At 38.5% G+C, this 26,550-nt stretch overlaps 3 protein-coding genes across 6 annotated transcripts; 2 read left to right on the top strand and 1 right to left on the bottom strand.

The window, feature by feature from the left end:
- Nucleotides 1-544: 544 nt before the first annotated feature.
- Nucleotides 545-6,023, bottom strand: LOC128359444 (uncharacterized). The gene is made up of 3 exons (XM_053319937.1): nt 3,663-6,023; nt 1,778-3,569; nt 545-588 (listed from the first exon to the last, which is right to left on the bottom strand). Exons 1-3 carry the CDS (start codon nt 6,021-6,023, stop codon nt 545-547), a joined length of 4,197 nt encoding a protein of 1,398 aa, XP_053175912.1.
- A 1,161-nt stretch (nt 6,024-7,184) lies between these two features.
- Nucleotides 7,185-19,400, top strand: bmal2 (basic helix-loop-helix ARNT like 2). Of its 4 annotated transcripts, none has more exons than XM_053319105.1 (17): nt 7,185-7,448; nt 11,875-12,001; nt 12,940-12,993; nt 13,085-13,126; nt 13,276-13,433; nt 14,224-14,303; nt 14,723-14,815; nt 15,472-15,589; nt 15,687-15,833; nt 16,012-16,255; nt 16,674-16,780; nt 17,056-17,206; nt 17,307-17,377; nt 17,535-17,649; nt 17,820-17,910; nt 18,496-18,592; nt 18,774-19,400. In XM_053319105.1, exons 1-17 carry the CDS (start codon nt 7,391-7,393, stop codon nt 18,929-18,931), a joined length of 1,911 nt encoding a protein of 636 aa, XP_053175080.1. In that variant the 5' UTR covers nt 7,185-7,390; the 3' UTR covers nt 18,932-19,400. The 4 variants fall into 4 exon arrangements, with proteins under 4 accessions (XP_053175080.1, XP_053175079.1, XP_053175078.1 ...); XM_053319104.1 differs by having other exon boundaries at nt 11,872-12,001; nt 17,538-17,649; XM_053319103.1 differs by having other exon boundaries at nt 11,872-12,001.
- Nucleotides 19,401-19,881: 481 nt separating this feature from the next.
- si:ch211-245j22.3 (uncharacterized protein LOC563798 homolog) lies at nt 19,882-25,477 on the top strand. The gene is made up of 5 exons (XM_053319936.1): nt 19,882-19,940; nt 23,916-24,048; nt 24,212-24,361; nt 24,498-24,603; nt 25,238-25,477. The coding sequence occupies exons 1-5, from the start codon at nt 19,882-19,884 to the stop codon at nt 25,372-25,374; spliced, it is 585 nt and encodes a 194-aa protein (XP_053175911.1). The 3' UTR covers nt 25,375-25,477.
- Nucleotides 25,478-26,550: the final 1,073 nt, after the last annotated feature.

Below are 26,550 nucleotides of genomic sequence, written 5' to 3'. Positions count from 1 at the left end.
CATTCTCTAACTCTGCTTAGAGAATCCCAAGGTGTCCTCTGGCCAGGAGAGATATGTAATGTAATCCCTCCTGCATGTTCTGGGTCAGAACAGATCTCCTACCAGTTGGACGTGCCTGGAACACATCTAGAGGGAGGCATTCAGCAGGCAACTGATTCTCCAGAGGAAAATCAACTCAGCTGCTAGTATCCATGATCTTCTTTCAGTCACTACCGTAAGCTTGTGATCATAGTTGAGGGCTGGAACATAGACCAACTGGTAAATTTAGAGTTTTGCCTCCAGGCTCAGCTCTTTCTTTACCACAACAGTCAGTGCAACACTGCATTACTGCTGATGCTGCATGTCATTCTGATGCCCCAACTTAGTGAATAAAACCCTTAGATACTATACTTGAAGTATTTCACTTGGGGCAGCAACTCACTTCACTTTTTTCCAGTGCACTTTTTTCCAGCAGATCACCATGCCTCAGATTTGAAGGCACTCTCATCCTAGACACTCAACATTCAGATGCAAACCATGAATCATTCTTAGTCTGGACCCTCACCTAGGACCAATTTGGTTTGGGAGACTCTACCAGGGTCTTTTGCCCTGAGCAACACAGCTCCCAGGGTCACAGGGACACTCAAACCCCTCCACCACGATAAGGTGATGATTCTCAGAGGGGATATGTATGTATGTATGTATGCATGCATGTATGTATGTATGTATGTATGTATGTATTTACAGTATGTACAGTATGTACAGCATATACAATATATATGTATGTACAGTGTTTATAGTATGTATTTGTGTGTGTGTGTGTGTGTGTGTGTGTGTGTGTGTTGTATGAAAGTATGTACAGTGTGCATTGTATGTATGTATGGTATGTGTGTATGTATGTACAGTATGTATGTATTTACAGTATGTACAGCATATACAATATATGTATGTATAGTGTTTATAGTATGTATTTATGTGTGTACAGTACGTATGTAGGTGTGTATTGTATGAAAGTATGTACAGTGTGCATTGTATGTATGTATGGTATGTGTGTATGTATATACAGTATGTATGTATTTACAGTATGTACAGCATATACAATATATGTATGTATAGTGTTTATAGTATGTATTTATGTGTGTACAGTACGTATGTAGGTGTGTATTGTATGAAAGTATGTACAGTGTGCATTGTATGTATGTATGGTATGTGTGTATGTACAGTATGTATGTATTTACAGTATGTACAGCATATACAATATATGTATGTATAGTGTTTATAGTATGTATTTATGTGTGTACAGTATGTATGTAGGTGTGTTTATTGTATGTATGTATGGTATGTATAGTAAGTACAGTATGTATGTATGTATGTATGTATGTATGTATGTATATGTGCATGTATTTATAGCATAAATATAGGTATGTATGTGTTGTATGTAAGTAAATATGGTATGTATTTTTATATATGTACAGTAGACACTGTCTTCTTTAAAAAGGACGAGGGACTGTTTGTCCGAAGTTGCAGTGGCGCTGTAAAATCGAATAGCAACACTCAGGGTTTGTATTGCCGGTGAGTAAGAGGGGAATAAGTACACCTGCAGCGCCGATTCCTACATAACAACTTGCTCTCAGTAGTTTTTTGAGGGAGCCACCCCAAAAACCACTGGTCTTATCCTTAGTGGGTGGAGTCCTCTCTGGCTTTTGGAGATTAGATGCAAGAGTGTAAAGCTCCTGCATGGCTTGCTGCCTATTAGCAAGTACCTCATCTTGTTCTCTTATTATTTCATGTAACTCACTTATCTCGTCCCAGATGGGTTTTTGAACCTCTGCCACTGGGAACTCAAAAGATTGATTTTCTGTCTTCAGGTTTTCAATCTCTTCTCTTTGTTTCTGATTTACAGATGTAACTTGTGCCAATTCAGTGCCAACACTCTCATTCTGCTTACTCGAAAACTCTTCCTTTTCCTGACAATCATGCAGTTCTAAGCTCGACTTTTTGATTTTTGTCTGTTTTTTGTCCTTCTGAGATTCAGCACAGACCAGCTTCTGAGTTAGGTCATGCTCTGCTGCCCTCAGATCATAAATCTCTGCTTGTTTTGTCTTATTTATAGAATCAATGAGATTCTCCTTCTGTTCATTCAGTGTTTGAATCTCTGCTTGTTTTTTCTCTAGCTCAAATTCAAGATGCCTCACCTCAGCAGTAAAGTTTTCTGTTTTCTCATGTAGGATTTTCACCATTTCCTTCAGATCATGAACTTCTGCTCTCAATGTTTGAATTGCTACTTGTTTTGTCTTATTTATAGAATCCAGGTGAGCCTGTTCAGCAATGAGATTCTCATTCTGCTCATTCAGTGTTTGAAACTCTGTATGTTTTTTCTCTAACTGAGATTTAAGATGGGCCATCTCAGCATTGAAGTTTACTGTCTTCTCATTTAGGATTTTCATTTTGTCCTGAGAATCTTGCAATTTTGTCCTCAGGTTTTTAATTTCTTCTCTTTGTTTCTGATTTACAGATTCAGCTTCTGCCAGTTTAGCAGCAGTACTTTCATTCTCCTTAATCAAAATCTCTTCCTGACAATCATGCAGTGCTGAGCTCAAATTTTCGATTCCTGCCTGTTTGTCCCTCTGAGATTCAACATAGACCGGCTTTTGTGTTAGATGGTCATTATCCCTTTGAGCCTCTTTCAATTGACACAAAAGATCACTCTCTGCTGCCTGCAGACTAGAAATCTCTGCTTGTTCTTTTTCTAGCTGAGATTCAAGATAGGCCACCTTAGCAGTAAGGGTCTCATTTAGGTTTTCCTGTTTTTCCTTCTGTATTTGATTATTCTTATTCCTAGAATCAAGTTGAATCTTTTCAGCAATGAGATTCTCATTCTGCTCATTCAGTGTTCGAATCTCTATTTCTTTTTTGTTCAGCAGAAATTCAAGTTGGGCCACTTCAACAGCAACAGTTTCTGTCTCTGTATTTAGGATTTTCACATTTTTCTTAAGATCATGAATTTCTGACCTCAGTGTTTGAACCGCTGCTTGTTTCGTGTCATTCACAGAATCAAATTCAGTCTTTTCAGCAATGAGATTTTCATTTTGCTCATTTAGCGTTTGAGTTTCTGCTTGTTTTGTCTCATTCATAGAACCAAGTTGAGCCTTTTCAGCAATGAGATTCTCAATCAAACTCTTCTCATTGTCCTGAGAATCTTGCAATTTTGTCCTCAGGTTTTTAATCTCTTCTCTTAGTTTCTGATTCAGAGATTCAGCTTCTGCCAGCTTTGCAGCAGTACACTCCTTCTGCTTATTCAAAAACTCTTCCTTTTCCTGACAATCATGCAGTGCTGAGCTCAGCTTTTCAATTTCGGTCTGTTGTTTGTCTCTCTGAGATTCAACACAGACCAGCTTCTGTGTTAGGTCATTATTATCCCTTTGACACATAAGATCACTCTCTGCTGCCTGCAGACTAGAAATCTCTGCTTGTTTTGTCTCATTCATAGAATCAAGTTGAGCCTTTTCAGCAATGAGATTCTCATTCTGCTCATTCAGTGTTTGAATCTCTGCTTGTTCTTTCTCCCACAGAGACTCAAGATATGCTACCTTAGCAGTGAGAGTCTCATTTAGGATTTTCTCATTTTCTATTTGTGTTTGAAGCTCTGCTTGTTTTTCTTTATTCATAGAATCAAGTTGAGCCTTTTCATCAATGAGATTCTCGTTCTGCTCATCCAGTGTTACGATCTCTGCTTGTTTGTTCTCTAGCTGAGATTCAAGATTGGCCACCTCAGCAGTGAAGTTTTCTGTTTTCTCATTTAGGATTTCCTTCAGATCATGAACTTCTGATCTCAGTGTTTGAATCTCTGCTTGTTTTGTCTCATTCATAGAATCAAGTCGAGCCTTTCCAGCAGTGAGATTTTCATTCAGCTCAATCAAACTCTTCTCATTGTCCTGAGAATCTTGCAATTTTGTCCTCAGGTTTTTAATTTCTTCTCTTTGTTTCTGATTTACAGATTCAGCTTCTGCCAGCTTAGCAGCAGTACTTTCATTCTCCTTAATAAAAATCTTGTCCTTTTCCTGACAATCATGCAGTGCTGAGTTCAACTTTTCAATTTCCGCCTGTTTGTCCCTCTGAGATTCAACATAGACCAGCTTTTGTGTTAGATCATCATTATCCCTTTGAGCTTCTTTCAGTTGACACAGAAGATCACTCTCTGCTGCCTGCAGACTAGAAATCTCTGCTTGTTCTTTTTCTAGCTGAGATTCAAGATGGGCCACCTCACCAGTGAAGTTTTCTGTCTTCTCATTTAGGATTTCCTTCAGAACATGAACTTCTGATCTCAGTGTTTGAATCTGTGCTTGTTTTGTCTCATTCATAGAATCAAGTTGAGCCTTTCCAGCAATGAGATTTTCATTCAGCTCATTCAAACTCTTCTCATTGTCCTGAGAATCTTGCAATTTTGTCCTCAGGTTTTTAATTTCTTCTCTTTGTTTCTGATTTACAGATTCAGCTTCTGCCAGCTTAGCAGCAGTACTTTCATTCTCCTTAATCAAAATCTCTTCCTGACAATCATGCAGTGCTGAGCTCAAATTTTCGATTCCTGCCTGTTTGTCCCTCTGAGATTCAACATAGACCAGCTTTTGTGTTAGATGGTCATTATCCCTTTGAGCCTCTTTCAATTGACACAGAAGATCACTCTCTGCTGCCTGCAGACTAGAAATCTCTGCTTGTTCTTTTTCTAGCTGAGATTCAAGATAGGCCACCTTAGCAGTAAGGCTCTCATTTAGGTTTTCCTGTTTTTCCTTCTGTATTTGATTATTCTTATTCCTAGAATCAAGTTGAATCTTTTCAGCAATGAGATTCTCATTCTGCTCATTCAGTGTTTGAATCTCTGTTTCTTTTTTGTTCAGCAGAAATTCAAGTTGGGCCACTTCAACAGCAACAGTTTCTGTCTCTGTATTTAGGATTTTCACATTTTTCTTAAGATCATGAATTTCTGACCTCAGTGTTTGAACCGCTGCTTGTTTCGTCTCATTCACAGAATCAAATTCAGTCTTTTCAGCAATGAGATTTTCATTTTGCTCATTTAGCGTTTGAGTTTCTGCTTGTTTTGTCTCATTCATAGAACCAAGTTGAGCCTTTTCAGCAATGAGATTCTCAATCAAACGTGTCTCATTACCCTGAGAATCTTGCAATTTTGTCCTCAGGTTTTTAATGTCTTCACTTTGTTTCTGATTTGCAGAGTCAGCGTCTGCCAGTTTAGCAGCAGTACTTTCATTCTGCTTATTCAAAAACTCTTCCTTTTCCTGACAATCATGCATTGCTGAGCTCAGCTTTTCAATTTCGGTCTGAAGTTTGTCCCTCAGAGATTCAACACAGACTAGCTTCTGTGTTAGGTCATCATTATCCCTTTGAGCCTCTTTCAGTTGACTCAGAAGATCACAGTCTGCTGCATTCAAACTAGAAATCTCTGCTTGCTCTCTCGGCACAGCAGTGTTGATTTTCAGATTATGACTTTCTGTCAAAAGACTTTCGTTTTCAGACCTTTGTTTCTCTGAGAGGGATTTGAGGCAGGGCTCAGCAGTCATATTGTCATCCTGCGCCCTCAAACTGTAATTCTCCTCTTCCAGCTTCCTGATGTACGGGTCATTTTTTTTACCTCCATTTTTCTGCCTGACATTTTCATCATTGGACAGAAGTTTTGAGATCTCCACCAGTCCTTTCTGGAGCTCATTTTCCTCTATAGTTACTGTACGTAACTTAACTGTTGTCGTAAGACTCGCCTTGGTCTTAACAGTATGTAAGGCATTCATTGACGTGTGTGCTTTACTTTCCTCCATCTCCTTTACCTTTTTTACCTCCAATTCAAATGGCCTAACCTGTGATTGGATCTCAGAGCTGGGCACCTGGGAGGTTTTGCATATGATTTCCACCTCACTGACTTTTCGTAGATGATCCTTTGTGTTTGGCATGTCTGTTTCCTCTGACACATACAGACGACATGATTCCCCAGACATTTCTAGAGTGCTCAGAGGAACCTTGATATTATCTTGAGGCATATCTGATTTGTGGGTGTTCACAAACTCTGAAATGAGAGAAAATCAAGCCAATAAATTCAACTGGTAAAACTATGATTACCATAGATGTCCTCCTTTTTGCTCAGTAGTTCTCAATAACTGGATGCAATCCTCACCTTCCATCTGCCTTTGTAAAGCACACGTTATAATGCCACTGTGACGTAGCCTAATAACAAATCATCCATATTATGACGCAACAAAATAACGTATATGAATGTCGTACATTAAAAATACATTAAAAAGAATTCTGGGAACACCAACCTACATATGTCCATACATTAAAAAGGATATTACGATATGTTGAGACAGCTGTGCTACAAAGTACAAAGTCGTCTGGCTGCAGTCAAATCAATGGACAACGCTACAACTTCAGACTAACGACTGCGTGCCGTATCAGTATGACACTTGTCGGACTTTACAAAGATGGCCATTTTATTAAACATTCAGATAAGATTTTCCCCTATATGCGTCTCTTTGCTCCCTTTTAACTCTAACTGTGTGACGATTAGAACATATGCTACTGGAAGGGGTACCAGATTGGACCAGGTATTCTCTGGTAGTTTAAAGCTGTAGTTTATATAGTAGCCTAGATGTTTTTCCAACTCAATTAGATTGGTAAACAGTATAAGACCAGAGATGTACAAAGAGTAGCTACAGTCAAAGGTTTGGACACACCTTCCCATTCCCTTAAATAAGAAATTGTGTAGGCTATGCATTTCTTGTCATGTCCGAGTAACTTTTGTTGTGAAGTAAATAGGCTATAAATAGGTTATAAATGTTTTGCAAAAATCAAATAACTATAGCCTAATTGTAGCTATTCGCCTGTTTATAGTTATTTTAGCTATAGCAAAGAAATACCTGGCTTAATGGGGCCAAAAGAATGGACGAGCAGATTAAAGTGAAGGACACCCAATTTTTTATAATTTATTTGCAATTAGTTTCCATTTCATGCGTTACTTGAATTACATGCAAGAGATGGACTCATTTTGGTATATCATATTTCTGGCCATTTAAACAAGAGGGATTTTTTTCCTGGAAGTCATGAAGGGAGCACCGGAGCAGTAAAACTGCAGCGGTGACTCTGGTGCGCCTGTAGGAGGAGACTGTGTACTGTCTTCCGCGTCCTGTCTCCACACTGTCCTGATTACACCGCGGCCACCTTTGTGCACGTTTTCTGCGCGATCTACATTCAGCGTAGCTACGGCACAGTAATAATCTGACCCTGGCTCGGATCCCCGTCAAACTGTCCAATTAACACAGCAACACCGCGGAGCATTGGACCGCCTCATCCATGCATTGGAGTCCCGAGCCACAGCGCTCCGGCTCCGGCTCTGGCTCCAGCCATAGCCATGTCGGCCAGGAATGCAGCGGCTGGCGGCGGTGACAGAGCGGGAGGCGAACCGGCAGGTAATTTGAACATTCATAAGCTTGTTTTTTTTAACCTTTTTGAATGACCATATTGGCTGACACGACGGCTGTGTGGCGCTGAGATGAACCAGAGAAGAGTGTTTCTGGCAATCAATCAGCGGTCGACGGTAACTTTGCGCTATTCCGAAACTGGGTCAGTAGATCAGTAGAGCAAACTCGCCCTCTACGCCATTTATGTAACTCTGGACAGCGTTGTTTATCATATCACCACCGTGTTGTGCAGACTATAACCGTGTGTCGGCTTGTCATTTGCGATTTTAACATTTAAATCGAGTGTATTTGGTGTCTGTCAAACGACAACCTCAAAGACAAAACCTTGCAAGTGTTAGCTTAGCAATGGTAGCAGCGAGGCCTGTTTACCAAGGCAACGGTCTCAAAATAAGCCGAGTCTGTTGGATGTGTTTTTTTACAGTCCTTCACAAATTCTTACTGTGGATATTTTTTTGACACTTTGGGAGTCTGTGTTTTTTTTCCTGACAAATGGGTGTCACACTTAACCAGCGTTAGCGCTACCTACTGTTTAGGCCTGTCGAGATTCACCCCGACGGCTGAACCAGTTCAGCGATATATTCATCTCAATGAACTGTAGCCTATGTTCACTCTGTAAAAAAAAAACAAAAAAAAAACACAGTCATGGTCTCTTTACATAGTGACTCAGTGGTGGAACAAGTACTCCGATCCTTTACCCAAGATTTCCTCCTGTGTCTGGTATAGGTTTTCCACTAAAAACCTAAAGAAGATTAATTATCTTTTTTAAAATCCTTAAAATGACACCTATTACTTCTTCTCCCTTTATTAAAAATGGTCAGAGTTGATAATTAGGCAAATATTGTTCTTTTCTAAAGTTTAAAGATGCAATATACAACATTCAGCCCCACTAGATGTCACCCTAGAGACAGCATTTCAGATCAAAATAATAATAATAATAAATGTGCGTGTCATTTTGTCATTTACTCCATAATGTGTGTGTGTGTGTGTGGGGGGGGGGGGTCTTTTTGAGGAAGATTCTGTTAATACTTTGCCCGTTTCTTGCCTCAAAGGTAGTCAAACATATTGTAATGAACTGTTTAGCTGTCATTTGAAAAAGTGTGTGACACGGCTCACATGTTGAAAATGGATGTAGAGAACAAATTGGGAGTCACATGCAGTGACACACATGTGCGATCAGACTTGCTATCAAAACAAAAAACAGAGAAGCTCAGATTACAACACATACACAGAGGGAGTGTGACTATGGACTGACTCCACTAGGCTATATCTTTATATGGCAAATAGTGGTCTAGTGGAGCTAAATGTCATTTATTGCAACTTTAACTACTGGACTCAAGATGTGTACTACTATACTTTAATGTCCATTCTCAGTATGTGTGCAATGGAGACTTCAAGTGTCCTCATCAGGCCTGTGTAAATGGAATATCATCCTGTGAAATGAACTCAGTCAAGTTGTAATGGTAGGCAACCTCTAACAGTAATCACTTAACTGGAAAGATAAAGTCAGTCTGATGAACATCTCAGACCAGCTGAGGTGTTGAAATCTTTAAATGTAAAATTAAAACTGCCTGGTTTTTGTTTAAGAATGGTTTATAGATGTTATTTATTTACTGAATTGTAACTGTTGTATTTATATCTTTCTGGATTTGGCTATTAAAGCTGGACCCAATAGAGAAAGATTTTGAAGCTTAACTTCAACCACTGTGTGCTTGAATTGGTTCTAAATGAGTTAACCAAACAACAGAGTACAGTCTGGTTTAGCATCATCAGATTCACTATTTAAGACAGAATTTAAAAAAAGGATCAATCAGCAAAGCAGAACTGGAGATTTAATCTTATTTTATCGTTTCTTGTCATACCTGATGGCACCATTGTCTAAAATACAACTCAACTGGATTCAGTCAGCTGTACAGACTCAAGTGTTTTTGCTAGTAGTGGCTTACAGTATGTGACCTGGAGCTGCTATCAATGAATTTTCTATTGTTCTGAGGAAACTACTACATTAATAGAGATTTTCACCTTTTTTGAAACTATCTCTGAATTAGAAATTGATTTGACATATTTATTGAAATTCCCCATCAGGTTGCAACATTTTGCCTTAACCTTATGAAACCAGTCGTTTTCAGATAAGAGTTGTAAGTTTTTCCACATATATAGTCATGTACCATGTTGAAATCATCAAGTAAAACATCCTAGACGTCTCTTCTCTGTGTCCATATTCAGATTGTTTCTCCATAGAACATGTTGTTCCCTAACAGCACACTAATTAGTATCCTACCAGTGTGTGTCATAATAGCATGAATGTTTGATGGCAACTCGAGGGTTATCGAATCGGGCAGTTCAGATGGCAACAATGGCAGACTGCGGACTTACTGGATACATCCCTGCTGTGTCTGTATGAATAACTGACCTAGTTGGACCAAACTGTCCACATTTTTTACTCTGTTTTGATCGTGTATAAATATGAACAATGTGACCATTTAGTTACATTTTGGTTGCAGTTTTGTCCCAAAGAGCAAAAGACCAAAATTGATCTGTTCAACTATGTCTCGAAATGAGTCATTTTTATTACTGCAAGACAAAGGGACAAGGAAGTGCCGGGCGTGGGGCTACTTAAGTGAAGCAGATGCTCATTCAAGGATTGAATGAATGAACAAGTAAACGGACACGTGAGTTGGAGAGAGGGATGTCTGCTTAGCCTGATGTCCATTCATCTAGTTGTCTTCTCTCCAACCTTGTTATCCTCCAAATCTGTACATGGGTAGTAGGATTAAAATCAGGTTGTTGCTGATCTTTTAATTGCTATTTGGGTCATAGGGTCTGTGGAGCGGCGTTAAAAATAGGTGCTATGGATATCTGCCACATTTGGTCTGTCTCGTGCCGTTCTCTCGAGTTTCCCTTTCACACACACACACACACACATACATACATACATACATTCACCTCTGAGGCCAGGACTAAATCAAAGTCACAGCCGCTCCACATCATGCTCCAGTAAACGAGAGGCTGCGGAGATATTGAGGAGAGCGCAGTAGAGCTGTGATATGTTCTCTGTAACCTCTGAACAGCTCCACTACAGCAGCTGGGGCTCGACTAATCTCTGTTCACAGATCCCTGAGTTCATTCACATGGAGACATCTGTGAGCAAGTGACAACATTCATTCAGCACATGGATAGCCGTTTAAAGGTTGACTAGCTGTGAGGGATTGTTTTTAGCTGGGGTTAAATGTAGGATGTTAGGCTGAAACGATTAGTTGGATCAGTCATTTAGTTCCAGATGTCTTCTCTCACGAGCCATGGAGAGTTAAGCACGTGCAGATTTCATTCCAGCTGAGATGACAGCAGGTGATTTCACTGATTAACACTTCTTCATTAAAGTCACCTGCTGCTGACTTCCACGACATGTGAAAAGGAGTTTGGATTAGTCAACAAACGAGAAGAATTGAGAGACATCTTTGAACGTTGTATTTCATGCAGTATTAAACTTAAGTTGGTTATATTCATAAACCAATGTGAGGATCTGTTTTACTTGTGTTTCATTTTGTAAATTAGATACTTGTGGTTGTTTTGGCTGTTTGCACAAAATAGAAAATCAACTTGGAGACATAGCTTTTTGGTCTCTGGTAACGTGATCGGGCAGTAATGAAATTATTTATGTCATTCAGAGTCCTATTATAATGTAATGTTTGCAGCTAAATAGCTCTCTGGTAGAGCAAATGTAGCGCGCTGTGGAGAGAGAGAGAGTTTTTCAAATGTATTTATTTGTCATTTGTCGGGGTGTACAGGGACGTGAAGCAGATTTTAAAGCATTAATACGGAGAACAAAAACAAAATGTCAGAACATCTGTCTTAAAAACTGACATTATTGAGGGAAAAAAACCTCTTAAATACAGCAAATTGTGAACATAAAATACCAAGCTAATGTCACACATGCATGCCTTTTCATCTATAATATTATAGTATTGAAATGTAATTGGTATGGGAACTGTTGCTCTGGTATAGCAGTTTTCTGACTGGTGAATTATTTGGGCATCTTCATTGTTTCTGTTCTTCAGTCTGAGTTTCTTAATTAACACTGTTCCTGCTTCTCTGTAGACTCATATCGGACCATTTGTAAGGAGCAGTTTGACAGATGCATGCCTCGAGTAACTGCCCATCAAGGCTGTTTGTGTTGCCAAAGATACATTTTGAGCTCCTAATGAGAACATTGTGATCGTGTTTAGGCCAGTCCTGCAAATGATAATGCAACTATTTAATTCTTTATCGCTTTGGATCTGAGGAAATACAATCTGACTGATTTATAGCTTGTAGTGCAGTTGTGCAGGGTGATGTATTGATGTGCTTGTAAATGTAATTAAGTCCTCACCCTTTTACAAGCAGTAAGCAGCTCATTTCATTTTTTGTCTTTCAGAAGATGTGCTGGTTGAAGAAAACCAAAACAGTTCTCTCTCTCTGTCTGGCATGATGACTCCATCCTCATCTTCTGGCATGTCCTTCAGCATGGAGATGCCCCGGAAGCGCAAGGGCAGCATGGACAACCAGTAAGTATGAATGTTATTTGGCTTAAAGGGAAATATGATGTTAATTCATTAGGGGTGTGATGATACACTCAGCTCACGAGACGAGACACGATATTGGGTTCACGAGATCGAGACGAGATTTTAACTATAAGAAAACTTCAATGAGGAAATACATGACTGTTCTTTTATTTGAAATTCACAAAATGGAAATTGAATTGAAATGTTTTAACTAATCATTCTTTAATGAATCACTTAAGTTCTACTTTCCAAATATATAATTATCATATGCAGCACTGTAAAAGGTATCCCCATATAGATATTTTATAGATTTTGGTATTTATGGAAATAACAACCATAAATACAAAAGTTGGATACAATTACAAATACCAACAAGTAAATTATTAAGAGTAGAAACAATTCTAATATATAAATATAAATTAAATAAAGAATCTTATTACAAATTATAACATATTGCTAATAAAAAAACACAGAAATAAAAGTAAATTGCACAAATCCTGTATCACATAAATACACAAGTAGAACAACATATAAATTGTGTTATAATTTGGTAGTGTGACTCATTTTACTTTTGGCAGCATTAGGCTTCCATAGCTGCGCTAGATTCCTCTGCTCCTCCTATCTCAGACTCAGTGTAGAGACCTGCAGTTAACCTGCTCCTGGTCCTCTCCTCATCTCATACTTCTGACTGAGATCTTCTCAACAGGTAGAAGCTGCAACAAGGTTAATGAAGACATGAAGTGCGAATGAGCCATAAAAAAACGATGGTCTTTTTTTTTTTTTTTTTTTGGTGCCCCTTAATTATAGCTTCGCGAGACAAATTTCACTTCGCTGAGAAATATCCTCACATTTTGGTCTCGCGAGATCTCATGGCACGAGATCTCGTCACACCCCTATAATTCATACTTGTTGCTAATGATAGTCAATAATTTTCTTCACAGGGAAACAAAATCTGCTTCCATCATTGACGCAGATATGGAAGACGACCAAAACGGGTACTGTGTGCTAATGAAAGACTGAAAACTGACCATGTTTAGTGCTATTATGCATTTGCCATGTATACATTTTTATTTTTCTTCTCTCCAGGTCAGATGATGAGGACCAACATGTCAAAATTAAATGCTTCAGGTGGGTGCTATTTGACACCACATTTATAAAACATTCTCTTGTTCTTGCTATGTTAACTAAATTTAAAAACAAATGTGGATGGCTGATAAAGTGAAAGGACAGAACTCCTTTGACTCTACTGAATCATTTCTTGATTTGTCTCTCTGCAGGGAACCACACAGCCAAATTGAGAAGAGAAGACGAGACAAAATGAACAATCTCATTGACAAGCTATCAGCCATGATTCCTACTTGTAATCCCATGTCTCGTAAACTGGACAAACTCACTGTGCTCAGAATGGCCGTGCAGCACCTCAAATCTCTCAAAGGTACAGAGCCAATCCATGTATGGGGGTGTTACCTTTTGTACTACTTTAATGTTTGGCTCTAAAGACGAAGTCCTTTTCATTACAATGTTGAATACAACAGTTGCTGAAATTTGGGAAGGGGACAATATAACTACAACAAAAGTCACCTGGCAAAGAAATGAGCAGTCAGACATCAGGGTTATAAACTATATTATTTATAGGTAAAACTGAGTCAGGGCACACAATATTTTGAATGAGAAAACTACAGCATTGTATGGAAAGTTAAAGCTGTTCCATAAAGTCTGGCTGTCAACTTCTTGGCAATCGTGGACAGTTTGCCTGTTGCCTGGGCTAATTTACAAGGTCCTTCAAAACCTGGATTGTTTTAATGGAGCAGACACACCAAATCTGTTAACGGACCCCATTAATTTTCTATGAAGAGCAGGAGGTCCAGCTGCGCGGTGCATGATGGATACAGCACTGCAAGTTAACGGACCAACCACTGTATCTGAATTTGCATAATAATAACTTGACCTCAACTTTATGCAAAGTACTGTCCAGCACAAAGTGGCCGGCTCCCAAAACTCAAATCAATCTAGGCCTCGCTGATCAAATATGAATCAATATTCTGTTCCTGCATTGGCTTTTACTCGCCTCAGATGTTTTCAGAAACATACTACAGTGTACTGTTTAGCTTTGAAAAGAAGATTCAAGTTGTAATAAACAGTTATTCAATTCTTTTAAATGTAATGTGATCATGATCTTACATTGGACTGGCTGTGTAGCATATATGTCTGTATGTTTTTTTAAGGTTCAGCAAGCTCCTTCTCTGAAGCCAACTACAAACCATCATTCCTTCCTGACGAGGAACTCAAACACCTTGTCCTTAAGGTAAACACACTGACAAGGACAGCTAAATATTTATGTGGCATTTAAGAAACTCAACTCAAGTCATTAGCCACCACTGAGACTGTTAACTTCTACCAGTGGCAGTGCCTCTGCTTTACTGTGGGTTATGTTCACCAGAAAAAAAATATAGATACAAAATCATTTTAATATAAGATTAATTTCTGTTTTAATTAGTTTCTGAGTTAATTGTTCACCTTGTTGTTGATTGTCATTCGCAGAGAGCAACATAATTTGATGATAATGATTACAATGCTTTGATTTAGTTGAAATATATACACTGAATACAATATATTAAAATATAATTAAAATACAAACATTTGCTCAATGGCCTCTTATTTTTGTCTTGACCATGTCATCACATTGGATCCCCTTATTCTCCCCCATGTTTCTTTGTTGTGCAGGCTGCAGATGGGTTCCTGTTTGTAGTGGGCTGTGATCGTGGGAAAATAGTTTTTGTCTCAGAGTCCGTCACGAAGATTTTAAATTATAGTCGGGTAACATTTTTACTTTTGTTGCTGTATCTGCAGCGTTTTTGTTCATTTGAAACCCCCGGACACACCAGATGGATTACTTTGTCCTAGCATCACCAACTGACCAGCCAACCATGGGCCTGCCGCAACATGTTTGTCACTGTGTGCACATATTTCACATAATTCCACACAAATTATGTATTTGTATTATGAAATTTAAAAAAGCATATCAATGTGTCTTAACTTTTTTTGGATAAATATATGAATCCTAAATTATGAATTCCAGGTATTATAGTTTAACTAAAACTGTTACAGTAGTCTCTAGTGCTACTGAAATCCTGTGACATGTTTTAGGGTTTTCTAAACACTTCAATTCAAAATACAGAAAGAAAGAAATCCTCAGTAGACACACATGACGGCTTTGATGACAAAAATGAAGATGTGCATTTACATTTTCACTGAATGTGGGAGTGCAGTGTAATGAAACTATATAATTCCCTGCTATTTCACACAGTATCTGGTGTGCTCCGGGGTCAACGATCTATAATCAATGTGCTTTGTTGAATATGTTATTTGTCAGCAGGAATAACTTTAGATGCAGAATGCTTTTGACATTTCTTTTAATCAGCATGGGAACCTTTTGATAGGTTAGTTTGACAAGCTGTTTGTTCTTCCTATAGGCGGAGCTGATTGGACAGAGCTTGTTTGATTACATACACCCTAAGGACATGGGAAAAGTGAAGGAGCAGCTGTCCGCTTCTGAATTATACCCTCGCGAACGTCTAATAGACGCTAAAAGTAAAGCATTTATTTTTGTCTCTGTGTGTGTGAGTGTGTGTGTGTGTGTGTGTGTGAGAGTGAAAGAACATTTTTAATGTTTCTGTTGTGTCCCCAGCCGGTCTGCAGGTCCAGGCTGACCTCCCAGTTGGTGCAGCGCGGCTGTGTTCGGGTGCACGGCGCTCTTTCTTCTGCCGCATGAAGTACAACAAAGTTTCTGTTAAAGTGGAGAAGGAATTCCAAGCCAGCACCTCCAAAAAGAAAGGTTGAAAAAATATTCTGTGGATCACCTTTGTACATTCAGAGATTGAATTGTTTTACTTTATGTGTAACAGCTAATATAATATTTATATATTTAATACATTTCCATTGATGAGAAGTATTGGTGTAAAGAGACAGATGCATTTAGATTAATGTGTGTATTTTGTGATTTCTGCCCACAGAATCGCAGAAGTACTGCACAGTTCACTGTTCAGGTTATATGCGCAGCTGGCCTACCAGTCAGTTGGGAGCAGAAGGGGAGGGTGAGGCAGATAAGCAGGATAGCTCTCATTTCAGCTGTCTGGTGGCTGTGGGACGCGTCCACTCCCACTCATCTCCTCAAGTTAACGGAGAAGTCAGAGTTAAAGCTACGGAGTTCATCACACGTTATGCCATGGATGGAAAATTCACCTTTGTCGATCAAAGGTAGACTTTTTAAAAATGTTGATAAGGGGGTAATGTCTTTTATTTGTCTGGTAAATCCGTGGCTGTAGCTTTGTTTGTTGCAGGAAGGAAGAGCCAGATGCAATGTGTGGATTTGTTGACATAATGTTCATGAATCTTTTTGATGAGAGTACAAATAGTTGTGAAAACTTTGTGCAAAATAACTTTTTAGAGAGGGACAGGACTTTGAAAATGTTCTAAAGACATATTGGTTTATGTATTATTCAGTCAATGTCATGAGTAATAGTGTTCATGAATAAACAGTCTGTATGTCTCGCCACATAGTTAAATGAGTCACAAATGTCTCAATTTCAAATATCCTTCAAAGAAACCTTTCCGTTGTTATGAATTGGACATTTTAAACTCTTTTAACTCCTGACTTTGTCACTTTTTGTCACAGGGCAACAACCATTCTTGGTTATCTTCCACAAGAACTGCTTGGGACGTCATGTTATGAGTACTTCCATCAAGATGACTTGCCGCATTTAGCTGATAGACATCGAAAAGGTAAATAATATTTTTCAGTGTACAGTGGTCCAATTTTCACTTTTGAAGACAACTTCAGTGGTGAACTGCAGGTACATCACTTTAAACATTTCTATTATCTTGATATGTTCATTTAAGTTGGTCACTGTACTTCAGAATCTTGATGGTTTCCCCATACTTAATGACCGCTGGTCCTCTGCGTGTTGAAATTCAATTGTAGTGTACTAACACTCACCAGATAGCGTGCATCATTTCCAATGTTTCTAACACATCCTCTCACTGATTCTGTTCCACAGTGCTGCGCAGTAAAGAGAAAATAGAGACAAACTGCTACAAGTTCAAAACAAAATACGGCTCGTTTGTCACTCTGCAAAGTCAGTGGTTTAGTTTTGTAAATCCCTGGACCAAAGAAGTAGAGTACATAGTGTCAACTAACACAGTCATATCGTAAGTATACGCTTCAATCCCCTAATCAATCACCTAAATATATGCCTGAGACAGATGTATGTTAATCAGAGATCCACTTGTTTTACCATCTCATGACAAGGCATGATCACAGTCGAACAAGTCGATCGGGGAGCAAGAGTGAACAGACAAGCAACTCCAAGACATCTGATGGTCAGTTGAAATGGAAAAATGATGCAATCTATGGAGATATTCTATCATTGATATCTCTGATGCATAATTAAAAGTGCAGATTGTGTGGTAGTCGTCCACTGTGTGTTATATACTGTATATCTATTCCTTTTGTAACCCTTTTTGTTTTTTCTGTTAGAAGATGGCAAGAAGTCCCTCCCAATTATACCAGGCATCTCCACCACACCTGGAACTATGATATATGCTGGAAGTATAGGGACGCAGATTGCCAATGAGCTGCTGGATTTCAATAGGTGTGATATCACAACAGAGCACGTGTTCTTTAGTTTTTGTAACAGTGATCGACATCATTTTAGGCACATCTACTTTAATGCTGGAGTGTTGTTACAGCTGCAATTGGTATGCTTATCTGTTGTTGTAGATGTGACTGTGTGCATTTTTAAATTGATTTGTGTTACTTTAGGATGAATTCATCTCCGTCCAGTGGTAATGTCAGTCCATTCAGTTTACCACTGGATAAGTCTCCACAAACTCACAATCAAGTCAGCAACAATGTAAGTTTTTGCATATTTTTATTGGTGCATTTATCCCAGTTATTATTGAGCCTCTTGTGTTTGTATGTCTTCTCTGTTGCTGCCTTTTTCAATGAATGTTTGCTGCTCTTACAAAGTGTTTCCATCCCTAAAACTTGCAAGAAACTTACAGATAAGCCCAGTCCAAAATTAAGTCAGTGTAAACTATGAATCAACTGTACATGCATCATTAAATATAGAAAACATTTTGTTAAATAGTTACCTTATGTGCTACAGGGGTGTGTGTGTGTGTGTGTGTGTATGTGTGTGTGTGTGTGAGAGAGAGAGAGAGTTTCATGACTCTTATGACCCCTTTCAGTATAACATGAAACAATATTTTTATCGCAATATTTGGCCAAATGCTGAAGTGAATATTAATTCATTTGTCAAAAGTGGCAAAAGGTTTTCTCAGAGATAAAACAACCATAATGTGAAACAATCAGTTGTATGCACTGGAAAATTATGGTATAGTTTAGCCTTCCCTTTCCTGCTTTTTTGTAACCTCATGACTAAACTCTTGCGATTTTTCTGCCAAGGGATATAATTTGTTACTCTTTTGGTCTCTAGGTGCCAAATGGAGAGGCAACAGATATGGAGATGTCAGAAAAGCCCAGCTCTGAGAATGAACCTCAGGGAGCTTCGTTCTCAGGAGATGCACTCATGGGTACTATCTCTGATCCTGTTAATAAGCTCATTTATTAATTATGTGTTGGAACACGTGTGTAATACCCGCTGCTCTATATTACTTCCTGAAAACTAGTTGTTACCTCTTACAACTCCATAACCTTGTTTTTCTTTTTTCTCTATCTCTATGTCCATCTCTCTGTCACCCCATCTGGCCACAGGTGAGAATTCCCAGCTGGATTTGGACAGTGTGGTTGGACCGGGCCTTAGTAGTCTTAGCAATGATGAAGCAGCCATGGCAGTGATCATGAGTCTCCTGGAGACGGACACAAACTTAGGCGAGGCTGTAGACTTTGAAGAGATGCACTGGTCTTTATAGAATCTGCTCTTACAGTGTGATGCAGCGACACACTGAAAAACACTACGGTCAGTTTTTTGATGACAAGAACTGCTTGACTGCTCTCTCCAAGAGGCAGCGTTCATTTTATAAAAATATCTTTTTTTATTTATTAGTTACTGTTTCCCACATAAGCTGTGTAGTCCTTGGATGGCTACTGTAACAGGTGGCGGTATCGACGACAATAAGGGACATCTGCTTTCCCTCGTTGTCCGGAGGAGGACGTGCCTCTAAAGCTTTACAGCAGTTTGCCTGCCCGGAGACGTTGTCACTCACTGCTTCCTCTGTTTTACTAAACAGGCCTCACAAGGTGAAAGAACTGATGAACACAAATGACACCGACATGATATACAATAGCTCTTGATTCCTGCTTATGTTTTAATCCTCCACCTACACTTGAACAGAGGTTGGGAGTGATGATGCAAAAAAATTGCACTGAATCAATTCATGTTTTTTTTGGGGGGGGGGGGGGGGTTGTTTTTTTTAAAGGTTGTAATTTGATTAGGTACTATATGTTTATTAAAATGTGAGGAAGACACTTTGACAACCTGGCCCATCTCTGTGACCCCCTCAGGATCCAAACCGTAGATATCCAAGGTATTACGGCAGACCACACTTCCACAACCTCTAACTTTGAGAGTCACCTATTGATGTGACGCTTAGAGATTTACTCTTAATGTGTCAGTATCTGAACATTTTCCGTGGAAACAGTCCACTAATTTCCTCTCTTGTACACTGAGTTGGGCAATTTGTATTTGTGTGATTTTGGTATGTTTGCAAACAACATGTCTTCAGGCCATATCTGTCTTAAAGGGATAGTTTGCATTGATAGGATATTTTCATTTTTCAGTATGTATATTTCAATAGACATTTAGGCTCCAGCATTGGCTGCACTGAATTTTCTTTGCCACATTTAACATCTTTTGGCAGACATGATCTACTTTGATAGATGCGTTGGAGAGCAGACAGTTCTGGAGGCTCCTATGGATTTGTGAGCAGCGCACAGCACTACTTCATACAGAGCGAAACGGCACTTTAGAGGTGCTGAAATGGAAGTTTGGTAAAACGTTGCAACAGCAAACCCATTTCACATCTGTGACATTTTATCAAAACGCGTCTGAAATTGATCTCTGAGTGTGACGGTAGAAGAAGTGATAACTCAGGGAGTGATGGAAACAGAGCTGGCCCATATAAACATACAGTGACAGAGTTCCTACCAACTGTAGCAGTATTTTTTCCTTCAGTTAAAGGTTTTACATATTTCCCCTACATACTCATTCAACTACATTGTTATGTGGCGTAATGATTTTATAATTGTTTTCTTACACTTAATGTCAGCTTTATGATCTTGCAGGTAAGCCATAGCTTTAGCTTTGATTTTTTTTTTCATGTATATTTATGCACTGACAGTCTTTGAAAAGACACGTTCATGTTTATATGCTTGTCAGCATTGTCATGCATACATTTATTAAGGGATTATGCTATGCAGAGCTATCATTCCATAAATTCTGTGGAGCCTTAACTTTAAGGTATTTTCATTTTTCCTCTGTGTATATGTCACTCCCATATCATGCAGATAGAAGACCTGCTGCTGTCATGTGATATGAATGTGAATAAGTCAATGAGTCTTTTTGATCCAGTTGCAATTTACCTCATCTAGACTTTAGTTTTGCCCATGCTTACAATTGCACATCTCAGATTTTACTAACAAAACATTGATAGACACGATGTGACGATATGTTGTTTTGCATGGGGTGACTGCAGGATGTCTTGAGTGATCTCTCAGTGATGCCATGGCTGAGAGTCAAGTGGCAGCCAGATGGCCTTATGGGGGATTGTAAGGTAAAGTTTAGATCTACCAACACATGTCAAATGGTTAAAATTGGCAGTAAGCCTCGCTGATGCCAAATAATAGAAAAAGCTTACTGTTGTAGGAAATTATTGGCTGTTATTTAAAATTGTTTTCATGTAAACACTTTGGTTGGCTTGCTCTGTTTCAAGTTATGACAAGTTATAACCTTTCTCAACATGTAATGAATGCAAACTTTACAAACTATATTGATTAAGAACACGAGAAGATAATCTTGTGAAAGTTTGGTAGGTTGATTTTGAGCTCATCTGATACCCTGTAGACCGTTGTGCATGTTGTTACATTGATCAAATAATTTAATCATTTTGAGTACTATACACTGCCGAAGGCTTTTGGATAGCAAGTCCAAAGTGTTTTAAATGTGTATCTGTTCCTTCCCCCTCAGTCACTTACACCCAAACCAGTCAGCCCAAACATTAGTTTATATTTCTGCCCAAGTATATAATATTTCATATTGATATCTCCGGCCACGATTTATTGTCATCTCTTGAGGATGTTAAGGATTTTCCACTCTTGTTTCAAGGGAAGAAAAGTTGTGAATCATCCTCTATTATGCTTGAATTGTGAGGAGCCTGTGGATGGAGCAGCTGAACTCATAAGGACCCTCCTACCTGTGTCCGAAGTGCCTTTGGACATTTCTGCTCGGACACACAATAAACCTGTGTTGATTTTCGGAGTCCACCTCCCCTTTGGCGCCTCTGCAGACTGAAAGGAGGGCTATTTGTGCTTTCGTATGTATCATTGGAATAACTTGATCCAACATGGTATATTGTGCACATCATCAATTCAGTTCAGAAGAAGTTTGATCACAGATGAAGCAGGAACTGTGCATGGTGACTTCAGTACTCGCCACCGAGTCGTGCCATAGACGTAGGCTCGTCCTTTTTTTTTAAAAAAGGCAAAAAGTACATTTTGTATTATGTTTGTTCCTGGTCTTCATGTTCAATCATTGCACTGTTGTAGCTGCTCTCTCCTTGGAGTAGTGAGACTGCTCTAACACTGATTTCACTTCAGCTTCTCTGGTGGTGACCAACCTTGCTGAGAGGTCACATATTTTGCTTCTGTCTCCATTTTAAATAAAACAATAGATTTTGTAAACTAGGGACATTGTTTTGATTTCATGCCCTGCTTTGTGTGTAGTTGCATGCAGATTTTATATGATTTTAATGGTATGGTTAGTTTTTGAAAATTTGTTGAAAATGTCCCTGCAGAGGAGGAAGGACCTTGACTTTTGGGCTTAAATTGGGCAGCTGGGAGCTTGTCACTGTTTCCATTTGACCACTTCTTGCCATTATAAGTTCATTCTTGTTTGACTTTTGGGCTCAATAGGAAGCACTTACTGTATTTGTCTGTTGCATTGTTGCTGCTACCATCAACATGTCTGATTTGTCTTCCCGGGTTGTCTTCCCAGGCTGTCATGTTGTCAATAAATATTAGTTTTACTCCTAGCAAGATCTTTGGCCATATTTTCAAATATCCCTACTTCCCTAAGTATCAAATAAAAACCCTTTCTGACAGAACAAGAACGGTGTAGCAGCACGCTATCTACATGTACACTCAATATATCTGCATACATGTACAATCAAACTACAGTTAACATGCAGTATCACACACACAGATCTGTATACACTAAAACATACACCTCAACAATATCTCCTGATGCTCTACACTAAAATTCTGCAGCCTTCTGTTTGCAATGAGGCAGCTTGAGATGCAGCAGTCTGCTTTTTGACTAATTACATTTGCCTTTGACTGCACCCACTTGTAACCTTTTTTGTTCTCGCTCTGAAGAGATTAGCTTGGAGTAATTTGTCAAATGTGATAAGACAGCAGTTGGTGTAATTTAGAAAGCATGGCATAAGCTGGGATTTGTTGTGTATATAAAGTCAGGCGTGAAAGTGGCGCTCTCTCATTACAGAATGGGCCAAGCTGCGACTTTGCCCTGCAGGAGAGAAGAATCTTATGTTGTGGTTCAGGTAAGATTTTCATCTGGCCTTTAAAATGTCAAAGCTGAAGAAATACACAAGAAGTAATATTATTATTATTATTATTATTACTATATAGTACTAGGTGTCTGATTGTAATGTGTAATATATTATGTACCAGATACTTGGCCTTTGCCTTTTTAAAGGACAGGTTAACATTTGTTCAAGCTTGTCTTAAAACAATAGTCACGTGTCCACAGGAACACTGACATGTGTTTTTATTGCTGTAGTCATGTTTATAATGGCCATTAAGAAATCCCTTCACAATGAGTTTACCATGTAAGTGATGATGGACAAAATCCAAAGTCCTAATTGTTTAGCAAAAATGTACAAAAAAGTTTATATAAAGGTAATATGAGGCTTCAGTCACCTAATTTAGTCAAATAAAGTTGATATTTTCCACAGTTATAGTTTCTTTTGGTCAAAGAAAAATTTCACCTTCAGTGGAAAGATTGTGAACAATAAATTGGGAGTAAAGTGGGCAATAAACTTTGAGTTATATCCACTTGATTTGACTAATTTGATTAAAGCCTTAAATTATTTTCAAATAAATTTACTGAATTTTATTATCCATCACTTAGATTGAAAGTGCATTATGAAGGGGTCTCTTAGTGGCCAGTATGAACAGGAGAAATGATTACAGCTAGAAAAACATGTCTGTTGTTGTGAACACCTGACTATTGTTTTAGGACAGGCATTAAAAGTTATGAACCTATCCTTAATTTATTTTAAATCGTTTTGCTCAATTTGATTCTGCTGTTGGAGCAGTTGATATAAACTATATGAAGGAATAGTACCTCTTCCAGTCCTACTCTTCATGATTACACAGTGCTGATTAGCTCCACTTTGCTACATTAGTAAATTGGTTAAAAATCATTTGGCCTAATTATCTTAGCACTCACATCCCAGCGTATAAACAAGTGTAATCTCCTAAGGTTGAGGATGGGTTGACCTTAATTCTCTTAATTCACATTTAAAGGGCATGTTTCTCTTCTTCCAAATCTGACTTGTCTTTCCAATGACCTTTTATGTTTTCATTTGTTCATTCATAACATAAATTCTTCTCACCTCTTTATCATAAACTTGTATTCTGTATGTTTTCTTGTGATAGAAAGTTTATTAATGAATGTCCAAGTGGGCTGATTACTCTCCATGAGTTCCAAAGGCATTTCTGTAATGGAACAGTGGGCAGTGAGTCAGCAGAGTATGCTGAAAAGATATTCCGCACCCTGGACAATAATGCAGTAAGTAAAGTGCTCTGAATAGCACTACACACATCATTCATCATCACATCTGATTGGGCTTTAGGAAACGTGTTGCCTCTAGACTCAACAGGGTGTGAATGAATGCCATTCCATCTAACAATGCATCATTAAGTTGGATTTTAATAGGGATTCTTTACTCCAGGATGGGGTGGTTGATTTCAGGGAGTATGTAATGGCCATCAGCATGCTTATAGAAGGGTCAGCTGTGGAGAAGCTGTGCTGGTCATTCAAGCTCTATGACAAAGACAGAGATGGAGCCATCACGAAGGAGGAGATGCTGGAGATAATGCAGGTGAGTTGCTGTCTGAAGTTTTTTTTTTTCCAGAAAGTGATGCACACGTACAAGCCATGACAAACCACACTTTATTTATTTATGCTACACCCACAGATTCAGTTCAACAGGTGTGTGTTTTCTTCTTCCTTCACAGGCTGTGTATAAGATGAGCGTAGCCACTGCTTTGACCGAACCCAACCCACTTACAGCTGAAGAATGCACCAACAGGATATTTGTGCGATTAGACAAAGACAATAACGGTGAGGAAATGATTTTCCCTTTCTGCTGGAACACATGATTTGGTGTTATTTGAGGTCATACTCGCCCTCAAAGTCATGGGGTATGTAGTGTGTGTTCCCCTCAGTAAACCAACAGATAGGAACTGTTGGTTTACTGAGGAGAAAGAGATGGAAATTAATAAATAAATAAACATATAAAGCAGTTCCTTACAGCTGGGGGCAATGTGGCAAAACAAATTTCAACATTAGAGATTTGTTTTCCAATCTATTGTGTGTTCGTCAGGAATATGTCTCTCCATCTGAATAAAGAACCTATATATATTTTAAAAATGTATAATTTTTTTTTTAAACAAACCAAGCATGCAAGATATATAATTCTTGCATAATGTGTGAGTGACAATGATCTTAAAAGATATAAAGGGTAATCAGACCTTCAGGACAGTAAATATGTGCTGTAAACACTGTACACAGGCATTTGAATTTTGAATTTTGAATTTGATATTCCACCTGCATGTACAGTATTTGTATATTTTTGATGACACAATAGTTTAAAAATAAAGTTAAACCACTTGCAGATATACTGTTGGTTGAGGGGGGAAGAACAAATGTTGCCAGCTTTGTCTGTAATCATTGTGTGTCCTTGTTATGTCTGTAGCCATCATCAGTCTGGAGGAGTTCATAGAGGGTGCGCTGGATGATGATTGGATCAGAGAGATGCTGGAATGTGACCCCAGTACTGTGAAGGTGGAGAGGCCGCTGAAGGGGGACACCGCTTTGGGGACTCATGGTTGACCTGAAGCAAGTCATTGTATTCACTGAGAGCAAAGAATTGAAGCAGTCGATGTTTGGACTGAAATTTCCATGAAACATTACATCATGGTCTGTAGAGTCACTTCAAGGGGAAACTAGTGCACACAGTTATTTCTTTGTTGCATCATTTCTGTTTGACTATGTTTGAATGCATCTCTGTATTGAATAAATCATAGCTGTCATGACACATTGAACCATTACTTGTCCTGCTTATATTATTACATAGCCAGTCTGTAGTTATGGTCAGGATAAGCAGGGACAAAAATTCAACTTAAAAAGTAACAGACCCTAAATACAAATAGCAAAACTATGACTCCCTGTAAAATCAGCCCTTAGTGGTACTTGTTTAGTCAAGTCCTGAAGCTCAGAGCAATTGTAGGTTCTTTATTATTATTATAGGATTTCAGTTTTATGTCCCTACTCTATTTTTTTAGAAAGAATGGTTGTATTTTTTTTAGTCCACTGCATTCATTTGCAATAATTAGTTAATAGTAGTACTTTGCAGTAAAACAATGTACTGTAGCTGAATGATCCAATGGTCCTGACAGAAACAACCCAACAGTATTTAAATTTAGCTCCACCATGACCAAGCCAAAACATCAAAACACTGAACATGCATCTTTATACTTTAATATTCTGTATAATTTGACAGTCTGAAAAGGGCCACATCGAGTGCTTTTTCTTTTTAATATTTATTTACATCTTCTGTTGATACGTTAACGTCAATAAAACTTTGAATTCGGAATTTTTATTAGACAAATTTGTCTAAGGATGATTCTTCCACCAGTGACACATACAGACCACTTGGTGGCGCCTGTGCTTGTGTCAAAGTGAAACGCAGGCACCTCCCAGACTTTCAGGAATAGGCTGCGTTCAGTGTTCAGCAAAAACTGTAGTTATTAGATGTCCTGTTAAATGCGTTATTCTGAAAACGTGTTAAATTATCTCTTCTTGTCGTAGAAAAAGAAATATAGGTTTTTCAAGAAATCTTTGCGTCTGTCTCGTTGCTTGAGTGAACAGTGAATGGTTTTATCTAGCAGGATTCTTTTAAAATGAAACATTAAAATGTTAATTCCAGTTTTAAATTTTAAAACACCAAAGAAAACCAGTGTTGGGAAGTAACTAGTTACATGTAACAGCGTTATGTAATTTAATTAC

Source organism: Scomber japonicus, chromosome 5, assembly GCF_027409825.1.
Source record: "Scomber japonicus isolate fScoJap1 chromosome 5, fScoJap1.pri, whole genome shotgun sequence".
Taxonomy (NCBI): Eukaryota; Metazoa; Chordata; class Actinopteri; order Scombriformes; family Scombridae; genus Scomber; species Scomber japonicus.
This window is presented reverse-complemented; position numbering and strand designations above follow the sequence as displayed.

What these genes read in the sequence shown, in the direction of transcription:
- bmal2 (XM_053319103.1), top strand. Translation starts at nt 7,391, where the DNA reads ATGTCGGCCAGGAATGCAGCGGCTGGCGGCGGTGACAGAGCGGGAGGC. An exon ending in GCACCTCAAATCTCTCAAAG is followed by an intron (nt 13,434 to 14,223) that starts GTACAGAGCCAA and finishes TGTTTTTTTAAG; the next exon opens with GTTCAGCAAGCTCCTTCTCT. An exon ending in CTCAGGAGATGCACTCATGG is followed by an intron (nt 18,593 to 18,773) that starts GTACTATCTCTG and finishes ATCTGGCCACAG; the next exon opens with GTGAGAATTCCCAGCTGGAT.
- LOC128359444 (XM_053319937.1), bottom strand. Translation starts at nt 6,023, where the DNA reads ATGCCTCAAGATAATATCAAGGTTCCTCTGAGCACTCTAGAAATGTCT. An exon ending in AGAATCTCATTGATGAAAAG is followed by an intron (nt 3,570 to 3,662) that starts GCTCAACTTGAT and finishes CTCACTGCTAAG; the next exon opens with GTAGCATATCTTGAGTCTCT. An exon ending in ACCCATCTGGGACGAGATAA is followed by an intron (nt 589 to 1,777) that starts GTGAGTTACATG and finishes TGTGTTGCTCAG; the next exon opens with GGCAAAAGACCCTGGTAGAG.
- si:ch211-245j22.3 (XM_053319936.1), top strand. Translation starts at nt 19,882, where the DNA reads ATGATCTACTTTGATAGATGCGTTGGAGAGCAGACAGTTCTGGAGGCT. An exon ending in CTGGAGGCTCCTATGGATTT is followed by an intron (nt 19,941 to 23,915) that starts GTGAGCAGCGCA and finishes TTCTTGTGATAG; the next exon opens with AAAGTTTATTAATGAATGTC. An exon ending in AGATGCTGGAGATAATGCAG is followed by an intron (nt 24,362 to 24,497) that starts GTGAGTTGCTGT and finishes CTTCCTTCACAG; the next exon opens with GCTGTGTATAAGATGAGCGT.